General features: G+C 45.2%; 1 protein-coding gene and 1 long non-coding RNA gene across 2 annotated transcripts; both read right to left on the bottom strand.

The window, feature by feature from the left end:
- Positions 1-1,237: 1,237 nt before the first annotated feature.
- Positions 1,238-2,711, bottom strand: LOC146181348 (uncharacterized). Its single transcript, XM_084577881.1, has 2 exons — positions 2,352-2,711; positions 1,238-2,241 (listed from the first exon to the last, which is right to left on the bottom strand). The coding sequence occupies exons 1-2, from the start codon at positions 2,555-2,557 to the stop codon at positions 1,875-1,877; spliced, it is 573 nt and encodes a 190-aa protein (XP_084434007.1). The 5' UTR covers positions 2,558-2,711; the 3' UTR covers positions 1,238-1,874.
- Positions 2,712-4,033: 1,322 nt separating this feature from the next.
- LOC146181347 (uncharacterized) lies at positions 4,034-12,365 on the bottom strand. The gene is made up of 3 exons (XR_014700199.1): positions 12,231-12,365; positions 11,308-11,340; positions 4,034-4,176 (listed from the first exon to the last, which is right to left on the bottom strand). It is a non-coding gene; the product is annotated as an uncharacterized LOC146181347 (long non-coding RNA).
- Between the last annotated feature and the right edge of the window lie 3,524 nt (positions 12,366-15,889).

Raw genomic sequence — 15,889 nt, 5'->3', positions numbered from 1 at the left:
TCACGTTAAATGACCTCCATGTCGACAAAAATTCATTTTCAGCTCACTGCTACTCCACCCTTTTATCCCAAGTGCAGCTTTGAGACATGAAACCCTGGATGCCATTGAAAACTATTCCTCTTGAATACGTCTTCAGACGGTACACTTAGGCATTACAAGATGCCACATGACTATGCCTGTTGCAATTTCTTGTTCACAGCAGTAAAATAATGCAAGGTGCACATATATTTATTTCTTTTTGTATACCTTGCAGACTGCATGAAATTATGCCATGGCATGGCAGTCTGGGAGATGGTATTGCAATCAAACAAGTGAACAAAAATGGTGAACATGCACTGATCGATTAAACATATAAAGTGAACAATCAGACAAGACTTGAACAAAACAAAAAATAAAGTTTAAAGATATTCATACAACTGCCACATCCAAAATAAACGTAAGAACTTCTTGGTCCCACCACTGCCCTATCACATCCTACACCCCCTCGTCAGGCCTTCCTTCTCTAGGTGACAGCCGTATGTAAAATGCCACCAATGACGAATGCTTTGCCCAAAGACAAGTCCCCTTGTCGAAACACTGGCTAGTGCCCGATGATATCCTTCAACCTTTGTTCATTTGCTCTGCACTCTTCCAGTATATATAGTAAGTTAGGGTTCTCAACAAAATACAAAAAAGACACACATGGACAAAACACCTGCCAAGTCATGGCTGCTCTTCTGGACACTTTATCTTTGTTGCATTTGGATAATTTCTGAAACTGCAGCACATGTCCACCTCTTTAAATGTATCAATTGAAATACATTTTTGTACAATAACAAAACAGAAAGTTAAGGCTACTGGCACAAGCTGCATCTTTCTTTTCTAAACAGCCTTTCTAGATTATCCGCACCTGCTGCCACCTGGTGCCAACTGCTGTAGGCTCTCAAAACTTGAGCTTTGATGCAGTAAATGAGTAGAGGAGCACCGACCTGGATGGACAAATAGCTAGTAAATGCACACGTGTGTTGACTTTGAAGTCAAAAGATGAGTTGCATGCATTTATGTTTTCTTTGTTCGTGTAGTCATCCTTTGTGGTTTTCATAAAGTATGTCACACTAAATGGCCCAGGCCAGTAGGCTCGCACACAGTGTGCCTGGTGTACACCTGCCTGCCTGACACAATGCTATCTTTTTGACATAGCACCCGGGTACCTGTAATGTGATAAATAGCCCTTGACTCTGCCCAGATACCAGCTCATAAGAATATGTATAAAATAGGCCAACAGTCTTTGCAGCTATGAAAGCAGCAGAAATATCTGCCCCCTTCAGATGAGGCAGTTGAGTAAGCACTTCGTCAGCTGAAAATAAAATTGAGTAAAATAAAGAATTACACATTAGTGGAAGCCAAAGCCATGAGCTTGTCATGTTGTATGCAGCACTAACCCAGGGCTGTGGCTGTCAATTTTTCTTTTGAAAGAAACAATCTTTACTTGACAGGCGAATTAGCTGAATAATGCTCACTAGCACCGCACTCAACCATGAAGCAGCAGTGGCAAGTATAAAGGTGACTGCTGCTGTTTTATCACGTTAAACCTCCAGGTGATCGAAATTACCCAAAGGCCTCCACTACAGTGTTCCTCGTAGCCAGAATATATTTGGGACGTTAAGCCCATTAAAGTAAACCAAACTATAAGTGTTTGCCCTGTAAATGTTTTTCCCAAAAGGAAAAAAAAAACTGACACTAGTATCATTCCAATAAGCCTTGCCTGCTGACTTCCCTTATGTATTTTATGTCTGCATTAAGGGAAAAACTACCGATTTACTTCCAAAAGGTAGTAAGAATGCCTTCCTGATGTCCTTAAATGGCCAGAATGGTGCAATGTTGGTGAATGCACCTCAGTGCCGCAGCCCAGCCGATGCCCGTTGCCATGGCACAGCTCCCTGGCTGCTCATGAAGTAGTCCTTAAAGAGCTCTCTTGTGGCAGCTGCAGAGCGGCTGTAGTTATGGCCCACTGTCGGCTCGAGGTCAAGCATGGCTGTTGCCTCTTCATCATCTCGCCACTGGCCTTGTGTCACGTTGCCGTAGTAGTCCTCCGTGTCTGCATAATTTGGTGGCATGTAGGCTTCGTCTTCTTTAAGGAAATTGTGCAGCACACAAGCAGCCATTACAACATAGTCTGCATTCTCTGGTAGCAAATTTATGACTCTTCGAAAAATTCGGAATCTTGATGTCATGACTCCAAATGCATTTTCGACACACCTCCTGAAAAAAAAAATATAACATACATAACATGAGTCATCTGAAGAGGCACATTAAATATGCTAGCATCTTGTTTCACCAACCATTGGTGCAGAAAATACTATTCAACAAACCTTGCACGGCTGGGTCTGTAGCAACAAACTTTGCACGGCCGAGTCAGGCCACGGGTCAAGAGTTTTCCTAGCCTTGAGGCCTCAAGCGTTCCTCCATCACACTGCCTTCCGTAGGCGCCAACGTCTACTAGTGTAAACTTTAGATTACTGTCTTCGACAGCCATCAAAACTATAGAGTATGTACCCTGTAAAGACCAACAGTTCATATATGCAAAACAATATTGTGGAAAAAAAAGGATTGGTTAACGTGCGCATTACCTTATAGAGTTGAAGTACAGGCTGCCTGAATTTGGCGGGGCTTGAATCTGAACATGTTTTCCATCCATGGCACCGAGACAGTGGGGAAAGTTCCACTTCTCAAAAAACCCTTCGGCCACCTCCTGCCATTCAGTGGTCGTTGGCACCTGTAGAAGCATTAAAGCAGATGTATGAGAGTATTTTCAGAGTAGAGTAGCAGTGCAAACCGAAGACGGGCATGCAGAGAGAACTCGTTCTGGAATTTCTTAAAATCCCTCCCTTTAAATGAAACATTCGTTCGTAAATAATTCATTCACTCAACCTCGTTTTAGGTTTACCTACTTTTTTGAGGTACAAACTGTAGAGATTACCAACATTGTGCAGTATATTGTTTCATGGCACTGATCAAGCATTACTTCCTCTTTAGGAGATGGAGGATGCACAAACGCTGTGCTAAATTTATTAAACCATTCATTTTAGGGAGGGCATGACACAAACAATAACAATTCTGGTAGCCGAAATCCCAGCATGCACATCACGTGGATGGAAACACTGTACAAGTTTGCAAATAGTTTTGTTGTATATGCAGTGCTTTTTATAACTTCTGGTTGCATTACTTTGGACCTTTCTGACATATACTTCTTCCCTTTCTCACTTTAGGGCTTCCTTTTCTTTATCTCGTCTACAGACCAACAGAGCGCATACAGATCGGACACTACCTGAGTGGCAGGACACTCATTGCTGAACTATTTGAAAAACTCTTCGAATCAAGTGATTTTTAAAAGGAATCGCATATTATGCATTAGAGCAGTTTCTACGTTCCCTTTTCTATACTCCATGTCGAATTCCCTAAAAAAAAAAGAAAAAGAAAACGAATTGCATAATAATCCTGTCTGAAGCTCGTTGGTCTGGCGCGAGTGCGCCAGCCTCCATCACTGGTGCATTTGCAGAAAAGGAATGTGTTTCAAAACAACGAAATATAGAAGAACACCTATTCCCTATTCCTACCAGGAACGCACCTTCAGAACAATGGGCTTAAGAATCTCGCACAGCACCTGGCAGGTCTCACGGATAATTGTGTCGGCTACGCCCACTCGGAAGGCCATAGCAATATCTTTAATCTGCATTCCTGATGCCATGTACCTGGTTGGAAGTATAAAAGCAATTTCAGCTTGGCATAATCGGGTCAGCGATTAGTCGATGAAAGTGTGTACACTTCCTAGTCGTACCTTATCGTCATGGCAAGTCTTGCTCGTGACGGTATAGGTTCCCGCACAACGAAACGTTTCGTGAGCGGGGCTTCAACGAGCGCGTGAAGATCCTCAAACTTTGCTGGCGACATCCTGTAATACTAATTGATGTAATCAGAGTCCCCGCTCATGAGCAGCGGCATTTGTAGAAATATATTACGACAAAACATCAACACCACGAAAAAAAAAGCACCTTATGTACTACACGGAAGCTCTGAACTCACCGCGGTGTAGAATTCGGATTCTTTTTTCCGATTTTCCCAAATGGGACGCACCCACCAACGCCGCGGAATTGGGAGGCTGGCTAAAGCCTTCTTCTTTTTGAGAAGGCAGTACTCCTGCAACAAAAGGAGATGCATGAGAGAGTCGTCATGAACGGCACATAACTCCATCGCACTCGACTCTCCAGCGTCCATCTTTGCCAAAAAAGTGTGCTGACACAGGCGCCAATGCAGCCGCACCGAACTTTCATGCTTTCATTCTCAAAACAAAAAGCATATAAACAATAAAAAGTAATCATGATTTAATTCTTAAAACGCAAGATTTGCATTTATTTATACAAATGTTTAGAAGAAGCGACGAAATCATATTTAAAACTGAGCTTGTTCATTCTTGCAAGCCACCGAAACCGAATGCGAGCGTGCGTTGTTTACTAGCAACGTTGGTTTTCGCAGCGATGAAAATCGCGCTGACGCGATGCGTGTGAAACGAAGCCTCGCGAAAAGCTTCGCAGCGCAGCGCCGAGCCGCTGTTCGCTCAGTTCGCTCAATCGCTTGCATGTGAACCGCGCTTAACACGTATTTAATGGCCGTGTTTTATCTCCCCCTTCAATTCTATTATGTTCCTCACCATTCTTTTTCAATCTTTGCCTCCCGAATTCCCCTACCCATACGGAGTAGCATGCCAGCGAAATCTAAACGCCGGCAAAATTCTCTGTTTTTCCATTAAAGAGTTTCTCTCCCTCTCTCTTTCAATGTGCTTTTGCTTCTTCGCTTGGACATGTTCCTTTTCGATCATTCGGTTGTACAGTTGCTGAAGCAATACCCCTGGCTTCCGAAGCTCTCTTTTAATTTGCTGGAGGCAATTCTCGAAGGGGAATGCACTCTAATTGTCCAAGGGTCTGAAATCATTCACATCATCAGCAAGGTGCAAGAGGCAGTGCACATTAAATGAAACATGCTATTTCCCATACAATATAGCAAATTCAGAAACAAAGTGCTGCAACAGAAGGCGTACATAGGAGCACTGCTGGATGCAGAGGTCTTTGCTCACCAGCACTTATATAGCACAGTGGAGAAGAAGGAAGTTCGAATACAATGCTGGTGGCAAGATATCTACAAGAACACGAGGCCCTGCCTAAAGCCGCTCTTGCTCATGCCTCTATTCCCACGCGGCAGTCTTTTTAAGGGCTTGGTCAAGGGCGCCTGCACGCGGGCACAGGACAGGATAAATGACCTATAAAAATTTGACATTCCCAGAAAACGACACAGGCCGCGTACGTCGTTGGGTACAGGAAATTCGAGTATGACTCGAAGTTTCTCCTCATCCGGTTCAATGGAGCCTTCGCCCAGCGCAAACCCGAGCAACTGTACTCGGGTTCGTGCTGTTTGGGCTTTCACCATTTCGGCCGACGCCATTGGTTTCACGTGGGGCTTTTTAATGAGAAAAGCCGCTTTTCCTATAGTTTTATCCAACTAAAGACTACAATGAACGTGTTGTTTGGCTAGTTGGTGACAGTTCACCTTAGTTAAAAGGCGCGAAAAGACACGAACGTAGGAAGGCAACATTACTGAGCGCCGCTCACTATTGTTTTATTGGAAATTAAAACAAGCACACGTGTGACCATAGTACATGATAGATACAGCTTTAAGAATCACGACTGATATGATAACACACCACATCGCCAGAAACGTCCGAAGGACGTCCGGATAACATCGGTAAGTCCGAAGCCGGGTCGGGACAATTCGCTGGATGAATGGTACACTCGGAAACGGTTATTCGAATTGGGACATAAACCGGCAAAGCTAAGCACACTCGAAAACCGACATCCGAATCTGTATGTCCGTCAGGCTTATGAGGGATCGTCTTTTTCGGATGAACATTTAAACAAATTGTTTCAGATAAACAATCTCCCCTGGCGGCAACGAGAAGACAGCTCGTTTGTGGTCGATAGATGAGTGGGATGGATTAGAAATAGCTACCAAGATAGCTTCTGACTTGAATGTACTCTTTAATTAGCCTCAATGTGCCTGACAAAAAAGTCCCTTTCTTTCATTGCCATTTTTATCAATGCGATGGCGGTTTATATCAAGGTTCCATCAACTTTCCGAAGACGTTTGATGTACGCTCGCTCCACCTGTAAAAAGGAACATTCACCTGTTTCTTTTTCTAAAATTGCTCATTAATCATTTTAAAGCGGCATCTAACCTCCCATGTGAAACCTCAAGATCGTTTGGCGCTGAACATTTGTTCTTGAGCTCTAGCGCGGCTAAATATACAGCATCACAGATTTTGCAATGAAGCAATCACTGCATCGGACTTTTTGTTCTGTGAAGAATTGCAGCCAATCACGCTACTGCTTCAAAATCATTCATTATCAAAGAAACTACCATGCCTCATCACACCAAACATAAAGTAAACATGTTCGACACAGTATGTGTTAAGGCAAATGCGTGCATCTGTACTAGGTGTGCATAAAGGAATGTTGCATAACTGGGTAAAAAGTGTTCAAAGCACAGAAAAGCATGTGAAAGTTATGTTTTTGCCTGATGCACAGCATAAGAACAAATGCAGTGCCAGAAAAAGACACTGAGTTCGTCCATTTATTACGTAAACATTAACGGCGAGAAAAAGCTGCGTGAAATAACCCTTTATTTATGAGTATTGCTATACATAGCAAAATACAAATTACATTTCTCATCTAATTGGGTATTCTGGGTACACCCCTGCAGACATCATGTGCTAGATTGATGTGCTTGCATATATGGAAGCAGACACTATATTCATGTTGGTGTAGTGAATGAACTAGTTCTGCGTGTGATATATTTTATGAAAGAAAGCAATGAGATGTCGCAAATACAGCTGCTGCCACTCAAACATCACTTGAAAGTGGCTGTCATAAAACCCGAAATGAAAGCTTGCAATGCTGTTGCTACTCAGACTTTGAAAAAGTGGCTGCCAGAAGACCTTAAATAGAAGAATGAGAACTCTTTTCACTTGATATTCAACATGGAATTCAGGAGTATAGAGGAATTCCACACACTGACGGGTGGGCCTCCCCTCTAATTGGATGAAAAGACCAGCTTACAAAAACCCTGAAGGCCTCAGAACACCACCCAGCTATTGATAACCATCTGCTTCATTTTTGGGAGACTCATAGAAGCCATCATGAAGTGGAAAAACCCGGAAGCACATAACACAAGTTTTGAAGTTCAGACCAAGAGCTGACGTCAGAGATCGCGAAATATGTATCCGTAACTTGCAAGATACACTATCCAACAAAGAATACAAGGGACAGAGCAACACAGAGCCTGACGATGAGTTAACCTGAGAGGAAGTACAGCCACCATTCTTAGAACTATGCTAATGAGCAGCTACTGACTTAGACAAGGTGACAGTCGGACTCCCTGCTTGTCTGGAACCGACAGCATTGTAGCAACTCGCAGAGTACTGCAAGTAATGTTCGCGGACAGATAAGATTCCACGAGGTTGGAAGATCGTCAATACGAACTTTGTTCCTGAGCACCAAGCAGAGAGATCAACAAGCCAATAGGTACGTAATAGCTTTTACATTGTACATGATAAAACTCATGGTACCGCACACTGTGTTCGGGTTTCGGGCTTTTCTATCAATGCAGCTGTCAAGAAAGATATTAATCCACCATGGAAAAGTATCAACAAAGCTATTCCCAACTAGACAAGACAATTTTTACATTAAACAGTTGACACGATTATCTGGCTGCCAGTGTAGAGAGATGAGAGAGAGAGAGAGAGAGCAGAACTTTTTATTTATTCGAGCGGATGAAGAGGCTCCGGCCCTCCGTCGCTTGGGATGGATGGCGGGTGCCCCGCCTCAGACGCAGGCCGGCAGACGTTGTTGGCCGGCGGCGTCCCAGGCCAGCTGGATGGCGGCTAGCTGGAGCCCAGGGTCCGAGCAGCGCAGCATGCTCTCCCAGATTTGCGGCGTCAGATTTAGAGCCCTCCCGGGAGAAAAGGGGCAGTCCCAGAGGATGTGTTCGAGGGTCCCTCTCGAGTCACAGTTTGCACAGAATTCTGATCTTTCTCCTGGGAGCATATGGCTCACCAGGAGCGGGTGTGGGAATGTCCCAGTCTGAAGGCGACGCCAGGCGACGGCCTGGCTGCAATTTAGGGTAGGAGCTGGCGCAGCAGCCACCCGTCTACTGAGTCTATAATGCTGCAGAATTTCTGTGTAAGATTTGGCACACTCTATGCTCCCCGCTGCAAGCCCCCCCCCCCCCCCCTCTCTGCCGCCGGCTCGGTGGTAGAGCCCTCGAGCCATGGTATGGGTGGATTCGTTGCCGGGAACGCCAGTGTGCGCTGGAGTCCGAATCAGCTGTGTAGTTCGCGAGATTGGTGTAATATTCGAATTGCGTGGGGAGCAATCAACCCACGACTGTAATTTCGTATGGCAGTTTTGCTGTCACAGATCACGAAACGCGCCTTTGTCTGGGCGCAGGCTAGAGCTACAGCCACTTCCTCAGCTGTCTCAGGAGATGTAGTTTTCAGGGTGACCGCGTTGATCAGTCTACCCGACCCATTCGTTACCGCTGCAACCATAAAGGGGCTTGTCCCTCCGGCAGCATCTACAAAGGCTACTTCCTCCGGCGGCAAGCGGCTAATTTTGTTACTGAGCATTTGAGCTCTTTTTTCCCGACGCTCCGTATGGTGTTCGGGATGCATGTTTTTTGGCAGCGGAGGTATCCATAGCCTGTCCCGTACAGCCATGTCTATTTCAGATTTTGTCTGAGCGCCTCCCCAAGTGTCGATGCCCAGTTTTTCTAGAATGGATCTGCCTGCGGTGGTTGGGCGGAGCCGTTCTACCTGTGAAGTGCGCACCGCTTCCGCGATCTCATCCCATGTGTTATGGATGCCCATTTGCAGGAGGCTAGCGGTGGAAGTGCAGCGCGGGAGTCCAAGGGCTCTTTTAATACTTGTGCGGATGAGGCTCTCTAATTTCTGTCGTTCTGCTGCCTTAAAGGGTGAGTATGGCGTAGAATAGCTGATTCGACTAATGATAACTGCCTGGATTATGCGCAGAATATTCTTTTTCCTTTAGTCCTCTGCCTTTACTCGAAACTCGGCGGATGGGGCTAACTGAGATACATGCCGCTCAATCCTCTTAATAGTTTCTTTGTTGTAGCCAATATCTTCGAGAAGGAGACCTAGTATACGGATCTGCGATACCTGGGGAACTTGATGTCCTTGTACCGAAATCTGTATATCCACTTTACGCTCGTTCCGCAGGCACCGTGGATTGTAAATGAAGAGTTCTGATTTTTCCGCCGAGCATGTAAGTCCACGTTCTGCTACAAACCGCACGATCGTGTCCACCGCCTCTTGTAGCGTGTGTTCAATTACGGCATCGCTACCCCGGCTGATCCATAGTGTAATGTCAGCATAAATACTAAAACTTAAATTAGGGTAACGTCGTAGTTCTGGTAATTTTGCCATTGCTACGTTGAAGAGAAGAGGCGAGAGTACCGAGCCCTGAGGAGTAGCCCTACCCAAGAGGGAAAAGTGATGATGTGCTATCGCGGAATTTAAAGTGGGCACTACGCCCACTCAAAACGTTTTTGATATAGTTATACGTTTTTGTCCCTACATTCAATGTTGATAGGCCGTTTATGACTCCCTGATGCGAGATATTATCAAATGCCTTCTTTAGATCGAGGCCAAGGATGGCCTTAGCACATTTACTCTTGAACCGGATAATGTCATGTTCCAACTGGACCATGAGGTCCTGAGTGGAGAGATGCGAGCGGAAGCCTGTCATTTCCCGCGGGAAAAGGTGTCGGAGTGCGGAAAGCGAGCGGAGTGCTTCCACACTGCGTGGCGCCCCCTTGCGGCGAAAGAGCATCGGGGCGCGACGGCGGTCTCTGGGCGAATTTCAGGGCACTGAAAAAAAAAAACAAAAACAAAAAAAAAAAAACAGGAGGCACTGTCCGCTGCGCACAACTGTCGCCCCAGCCGAGACAGGACACCACGCTACCGCACTCACTGGGATTTGAATGGGCAGTACACAGACAGCAGAGTGACGTCATTCGTGGGACGAAAGCGCGGCTAGCGCGGCTTTGCATGTGGTGGCGCTCGTTCGATGCTGATAGTGCTATGGCGGTTCTACGCTTCTTCTTTACTCATGTTCTCTCTGCTTTCAACCGGCCGGGGCGCATTCTTGCAGTCACCTTATACAAAGCGCACAGCCGCGACTCATTATCATCATCGGACGTGATGCCTTGTGAGCGGCATTATGGCTAGAAGCTTAGGTGGACATCCTCTGTGCAGATTGCATGTAGCGATAATAAACGTCTCGTAAAATGTAACATCACAATATGTTTTTTACACATTACACATACTAGGAACTGCTCTGCATCTTCAGCGCTGTTCATCAATCTCGAGAAACTCGAAAACACGCCTTATTAGTTCTATTTTCTGTTCGTGTCTGGCTGCCCTTTCTTGTCTCACTGCTTCTCTGTAACTTTTTTTTTCATCATGGCGCAACCTTTTCTGTTCTTAATAAGCTGCATTTTTTTTTCTTTCAACTTCTGGAGGCCCTCCATTTCTTCAAAGAATAGCTTCATTTCTCGGACCCTTGGAGCTGATGTTCGCACGGCCGTAGTTATTGGCTGCTTGTCGACTGAATCTGCAGAAGTCTGTGGCATGCTTGGCTGCAATTCCGATGTGCTGGCGGATTCATCAGTCCTTTTTTTCAGTGCTGCATTGCGATAGGGGTGACGCTGTAGTGGTTTGGAGGTTGGGCCTTGCCTTTTTGGAAAGGACCCCATAACTATGCCGCAGCTGCGCCGCTTTCGAGATGTCATCAAGCCAGCATATTTTTTCTACCTCATCATCAAAGGGCACTGGCGTTGAACATTTGCCCGATTTATTATTGTGAGCTGTAGCGGTTTTCGTTCTCTTCTTCAATGTTTTGTAGCGTGTGCTGCACTGGTAGGCTGTCCTCACTACTCCAAGTGCCGCCTTCAGATTAGGTGATATTTGAGAAAACATTTCCTTTTCGTTGCAAACATTTTTCATTGTCCCCACTCGCGTGAACTACTGCTCGTAATAATATAAGAGAATTTTTGTTTCTTCTGCAGTCCATTCGCAACCACGGCTTGCAAACACACACGAAAAAACTCAAATCAATATTTCCTTGTTCATAGTGTACATGTGTGCAATGTGTTCAAGTTCCAATAGAAGTGTGGAAAACATGCGTAAAAGCTTCAACTTACCGCGGTTGTTGCCTGTTGCTCCTCGAGAGTGGTCTAAAAAAAATAATACGAAGCATGAATGCTAAAGAAAATTTTCAAAATAATTGTTACATATGCATAAACATAAGATTGTGGCAAAATACTGCAATATCTCCTTTTCTTGGAGTCAATGTAAGCATGGTTAAACGTTAGCAGTATAGTCTGAGGTCTTTGGATGTATATTGCCGTTCACTCGATTAACCGGAATTTATTGCACTTTTTTACTGATAGTGATTATTCTGCCTATGGGTGAGAAAGCATATTCTCACTTTGACTGAATACTGGTCTAGCCTGGGTGACCAGGTTTTTGAATATTAATAAGCAGCAGATAATTCTGAAATGAAATAATGTTTCAAATCAACCAATTTCACACCAGCATTATCAGATGTTGATAAACGGCTTCTGCACATGGCGGATCCTTCTTGCGCTACGTACTGTGGTATACCTCGTTGCAACAGATCAATAGCAAAATCTACAACCCAGTTTCTTTTTACAGCGAAAAATCACTGTACAATAGCGGCTGTAAGTTTCGCCACCAATGTGTGGACTCGCCGACGCGGCTGCAGCGGACGCAAAGGCATCTATCCGAAAAACCTGTTCCTGCGCTGTGCCGACCGCCGCCCAACGCCTCTCCGGCACGCTCATCCAGACGCACTCCTTGGCCAGGCGTGAGAATGGTGCAGAACAGTGCAAGGATGGAATACTTTCAATGCAAATTCACTGTTCGGTTCATCGGCGATCAATGTTGGGTTAAAAAATAAAAAGCCATATATTCGATGCCCACAACGTTGCAGAAGAAATTTCAAACACGCTGTCGATAAACTTGCAACAGAGGCCCTGCGACCGCAACTGCTTCGTGTTCACGCGTTGGAAGACCAGCAAAAAAAAGAAAAATGAACACGTACCATGTGTCTCCGGCTCTGTCGACATCATTGAGTGCACCAAGGCACTCACTGTTGAGCCGACGTCCAGTGCAAAACGGCCACGCAGTCCATTTTCAGCAGTGTATCCAGTGCCGACGAAACGTGCCGCACAACGTGCTACACACATGGCGAAGAAAGGAAGTTAAATACGCATGGGATGCTGGGATAATCCAGTGGATGATGATGATGATGATCCAGTCGCGTCTAGCGCCACCTCAAGAGCTTTTTTTTCACTAAGTGCTCCCACTGTAGCGAACGCGTTTCAATGCAAGTATGGAGGAAGTGATCCCAGCCAACCATTAATATTCAGAGGATGTCCACAATTGGTCCAAACATCCAATGTCACCTGTGAACATCATGCGGATATTGAGTGGGCCACTAGATGGAGATATCATTTAGGGGACATTCAGGGGATATTATCTAGAGGATATTCTGTGCATGTTGAAAGTTTTCTGAACAGCTTGACAAGTGCAGTATTTAAGTACCAATGTAGTATTTGTGCTTCAGATCTATCCCACTCAAATGATTCTAAATGTGGTCTTGTCTAAACTAACTTTGTCTTAATATTCTGTGGATGCAGTTCTCAGCCTTTAGCAATTGACAATGTAAGGCAACACAAGTTTTTCATTGATGACACACACACACACACACACACACACACACACACACACACACACACACACACACACACACACACACACACACACACACACACACACACACACACACACACACACACACACACACACACACACACACACACACACACACACACACACACACACACACACACACACACAGACACACACACATATATATATATATATATATATATATATATATATATATAGCAAGGCTTGCTGTGCTCAACTGCTCTATAGATCATTCCTGCTCTCCCCTGCTAATCTGGATTCAAATTGATGCAGTTTTTACACTGGTGGTTTTGGTGGAAGCAGTGAAAAAATAGTAGAACTGAAGAACACAATTTGGTATTTCGATGAAAGTTATAAAACAAATATGGCCGATTTGAATAGGTAATCAAATACGCTTATCCCCGCTATACCTTTCATGCATACACTTCAGCGATTTACACTCTCTCTTCCCTCAGCTCACGCAAGAGGTGGCCAGCGGTCACAAAGACAAACAGCGCCGGCGGGTGCGCGGTTTGCAAGAAAATCGCGTTCAAATATCCTTGTCGCAGCTTGATTTTTCGCGAGCCTCTCAGCGGCGTGTACCTTTCTGGCAGCATCCTTCGCTTGCAGTCGAACATCCCGTTGCCCTGGAGTTTCTACCGCACGTTTCTTCCTCTTCGGCATCCATTTCAGGCCGACGCTCAGTGTCTTGAGCCGTTTCGTGAGAACGCTCGGCACGTTTCCTCGTTCTTTGTGCTTCTAAATACTTGCACCGTTTAGCTGCAACACCAGATTCGGTAGACTCACGTTCCCGCTGCCTTCGTAAGTCGAGCCCGGCGAACCTGCGCCGCAATGCCAGATGGGCCGGCTTCGTCCATTGCGACGCGAAGCAACCGCACACACACTTGTGCAGCGCTGCCCTGGGACGGCCCAACACCTCCTAAACTTGTTCCAGGCCTGCGCGTCACGTGCCTCGACGTCAGCTACGTCACCACTGCCCGTCCCAGGCGACGCGCCGCTTCCAACTTTCCCCTGCTTGTTGGCGCTTGCTGCGTAGCCGCGCTCAGGCTTTCCATGAAGCTACGCGTGGTTGGTGCGCAAGTGACGTGTAGATGTTGCACATTATCGTTGAGATGTAGGAAGAGTTAAAAAAAATAGAAAAGAATGAGAACGTTTGACAAATAGCATGTCGTGACGTTCGCTCCAGTTAAATAAATGCAAAATGCTTAAAAGCTTTACAAATGGGGACAAATTGACAAATAGCATGTCGTGACGTTCGCTCCAGTTAAATAAATGCAAAATGCTTAAAAGCTTTACAAATGGGGACAAAATTTATTTGCGGCACAAATGATGAAGCACAATAAACAGCCAACAATTGCTTTCATTATCACTTTTTGGTGACAGTCTTTAATTTGCGTGCTTTTGCATCAGCTTTTGCAGCAGCAGTGGCAGTATCGTTCCTGTCTTTACAATAATTGTTCAGGATTATATTTGTAGCACATTTTGCTGCCATGTTAATTACAAGTTCTGGCTCATGGCCGTTTTCACATGTGCACAGTTCTTCGAACTATGGCAGGCTTTTAATCACAAGGTGCTTCACAATGTCCCTGTGATTAGACATCTGCAAGAAGTTCGTGGCATTTTCGGGCTGCAGCAATTTTTTTACAACTTCGGCGTGCATAACGATGGTAACAACACACGCACTGGGAAATTTTAAGCCCCCTCGACTGAGGTTCGCTGTTAGTGAGTACATATCCGTGTCTCTCTCGTCATCTCTCTCAACAACAAGCTTTTCCATGCAGGTGTCGCACTTCAAAACTTTCAAGACAGAGTGCGCGCAAAAGCCTGCAACATAGCCAAACACAGCAACACGTGAACTCAACTTGTCTAAGTCTTCAGACTCTACGTTAATGTCGAAAGACGCTTTATGTGGGGCACTTTGTGAAGAAGCAGTGTCTAGCAGATCATCATCGCTTAATGCCGGAAGGGTGCTCTGCAGTCGCAGCCTGCCTTCACATTCATAAAGTTGTCGGATGCTAATGTGATAGTGGCCTCCTGCCATTTGCCTCTACTGACCGAACCTGTGTTCGAGACCATCTGTCTGCACCTTTCCGAGAAGTACGTACTTGTAACCAAGTTCAACAGTACAGTACTTTGTGAACTCCAGCAAAGCGTAGGCTGAATGCCTCCAAGCAGTAAGAGTTTCTCTTGTGAGTGTACCATTGTCATGCTTATAAAACTCCCACACGTCCAACCAAGTCACTAAGGCACCCAAGAAGGTCAGCTTAGGGTCATCTGTCCTTGATGAAGCTGGCTGCTCGTAAACATCTCGATGGTGATACCCTTTGTGCGGTGTTTTAACATTTACAATTTTCCACCATCTAACGATTACTCTAACAAAATTTGCAGTCTGCTTAGCATGTTGAAATGCTGGCAAGTCACTGTGGGCATCTAATGCTTCAGCCACAAATTCATTAAATACCTGTAAAGCGAGCTTGACATTCTGTCTCTCTAAGTTGCTGGGGTTCAGTGCTTTTGAGGAGAGGTGGTAGCTGTATTTTAGGAGCTGCGAAGCTTCAAGCTTATGAAGCTCACATAGTTCCTTGAAAGAAGCCCACTGTATGGCATCATGATGCACTGTGTTATTTGAAAGGTCAAACAGTGGGAAATAAAGGTTAGTTCCAGGATTTTTTTGATTTAACCAGTTGTTTCTAATGCACTTGAGCAAATGCACGGCATCTACAACATAAAATAAAGGCCGTGATGCGTCAGCCGGATTCGGATAAGCTATTTTCAGCTTGGGGGGACTTGAAAACATACTAAGGGCTTTCCTGTTGATCGAATTGTTATCCGACACAACAGCTAGCACTCTGAATCCAAGTTTTTCAAGCCCGAGGATGACTTCCTTAAGCACTTTGTGCAGAGACTCGGCATTCAGCGTTCGCACAGGAAGAATGTGTACAACGTCTCGAAAAGAGCTGAGCATGCTTTGCAACATAAACACATGCG

Source organism: Amblyomma maculatum, chromosome 8 (assembly GCF_055883805.1).
Source record: "Amblyomma maculatum isolate TAMU_Amacu chromosome 8, ASM5588380v1, whole genome shotgun sequence".
NCBI classification, from domain to species: Eukaryota; Metazoa; Arthropoda; class Arachnida; order Ixodida; family Ixodidae; genus Amblyomma; species Amblyomma maculatum.
The sequence above is the reverse complement of the archived record's forward strand: the minus strand, read 5'-3'. Positions and strand labels throughout refer to the sequence as shown.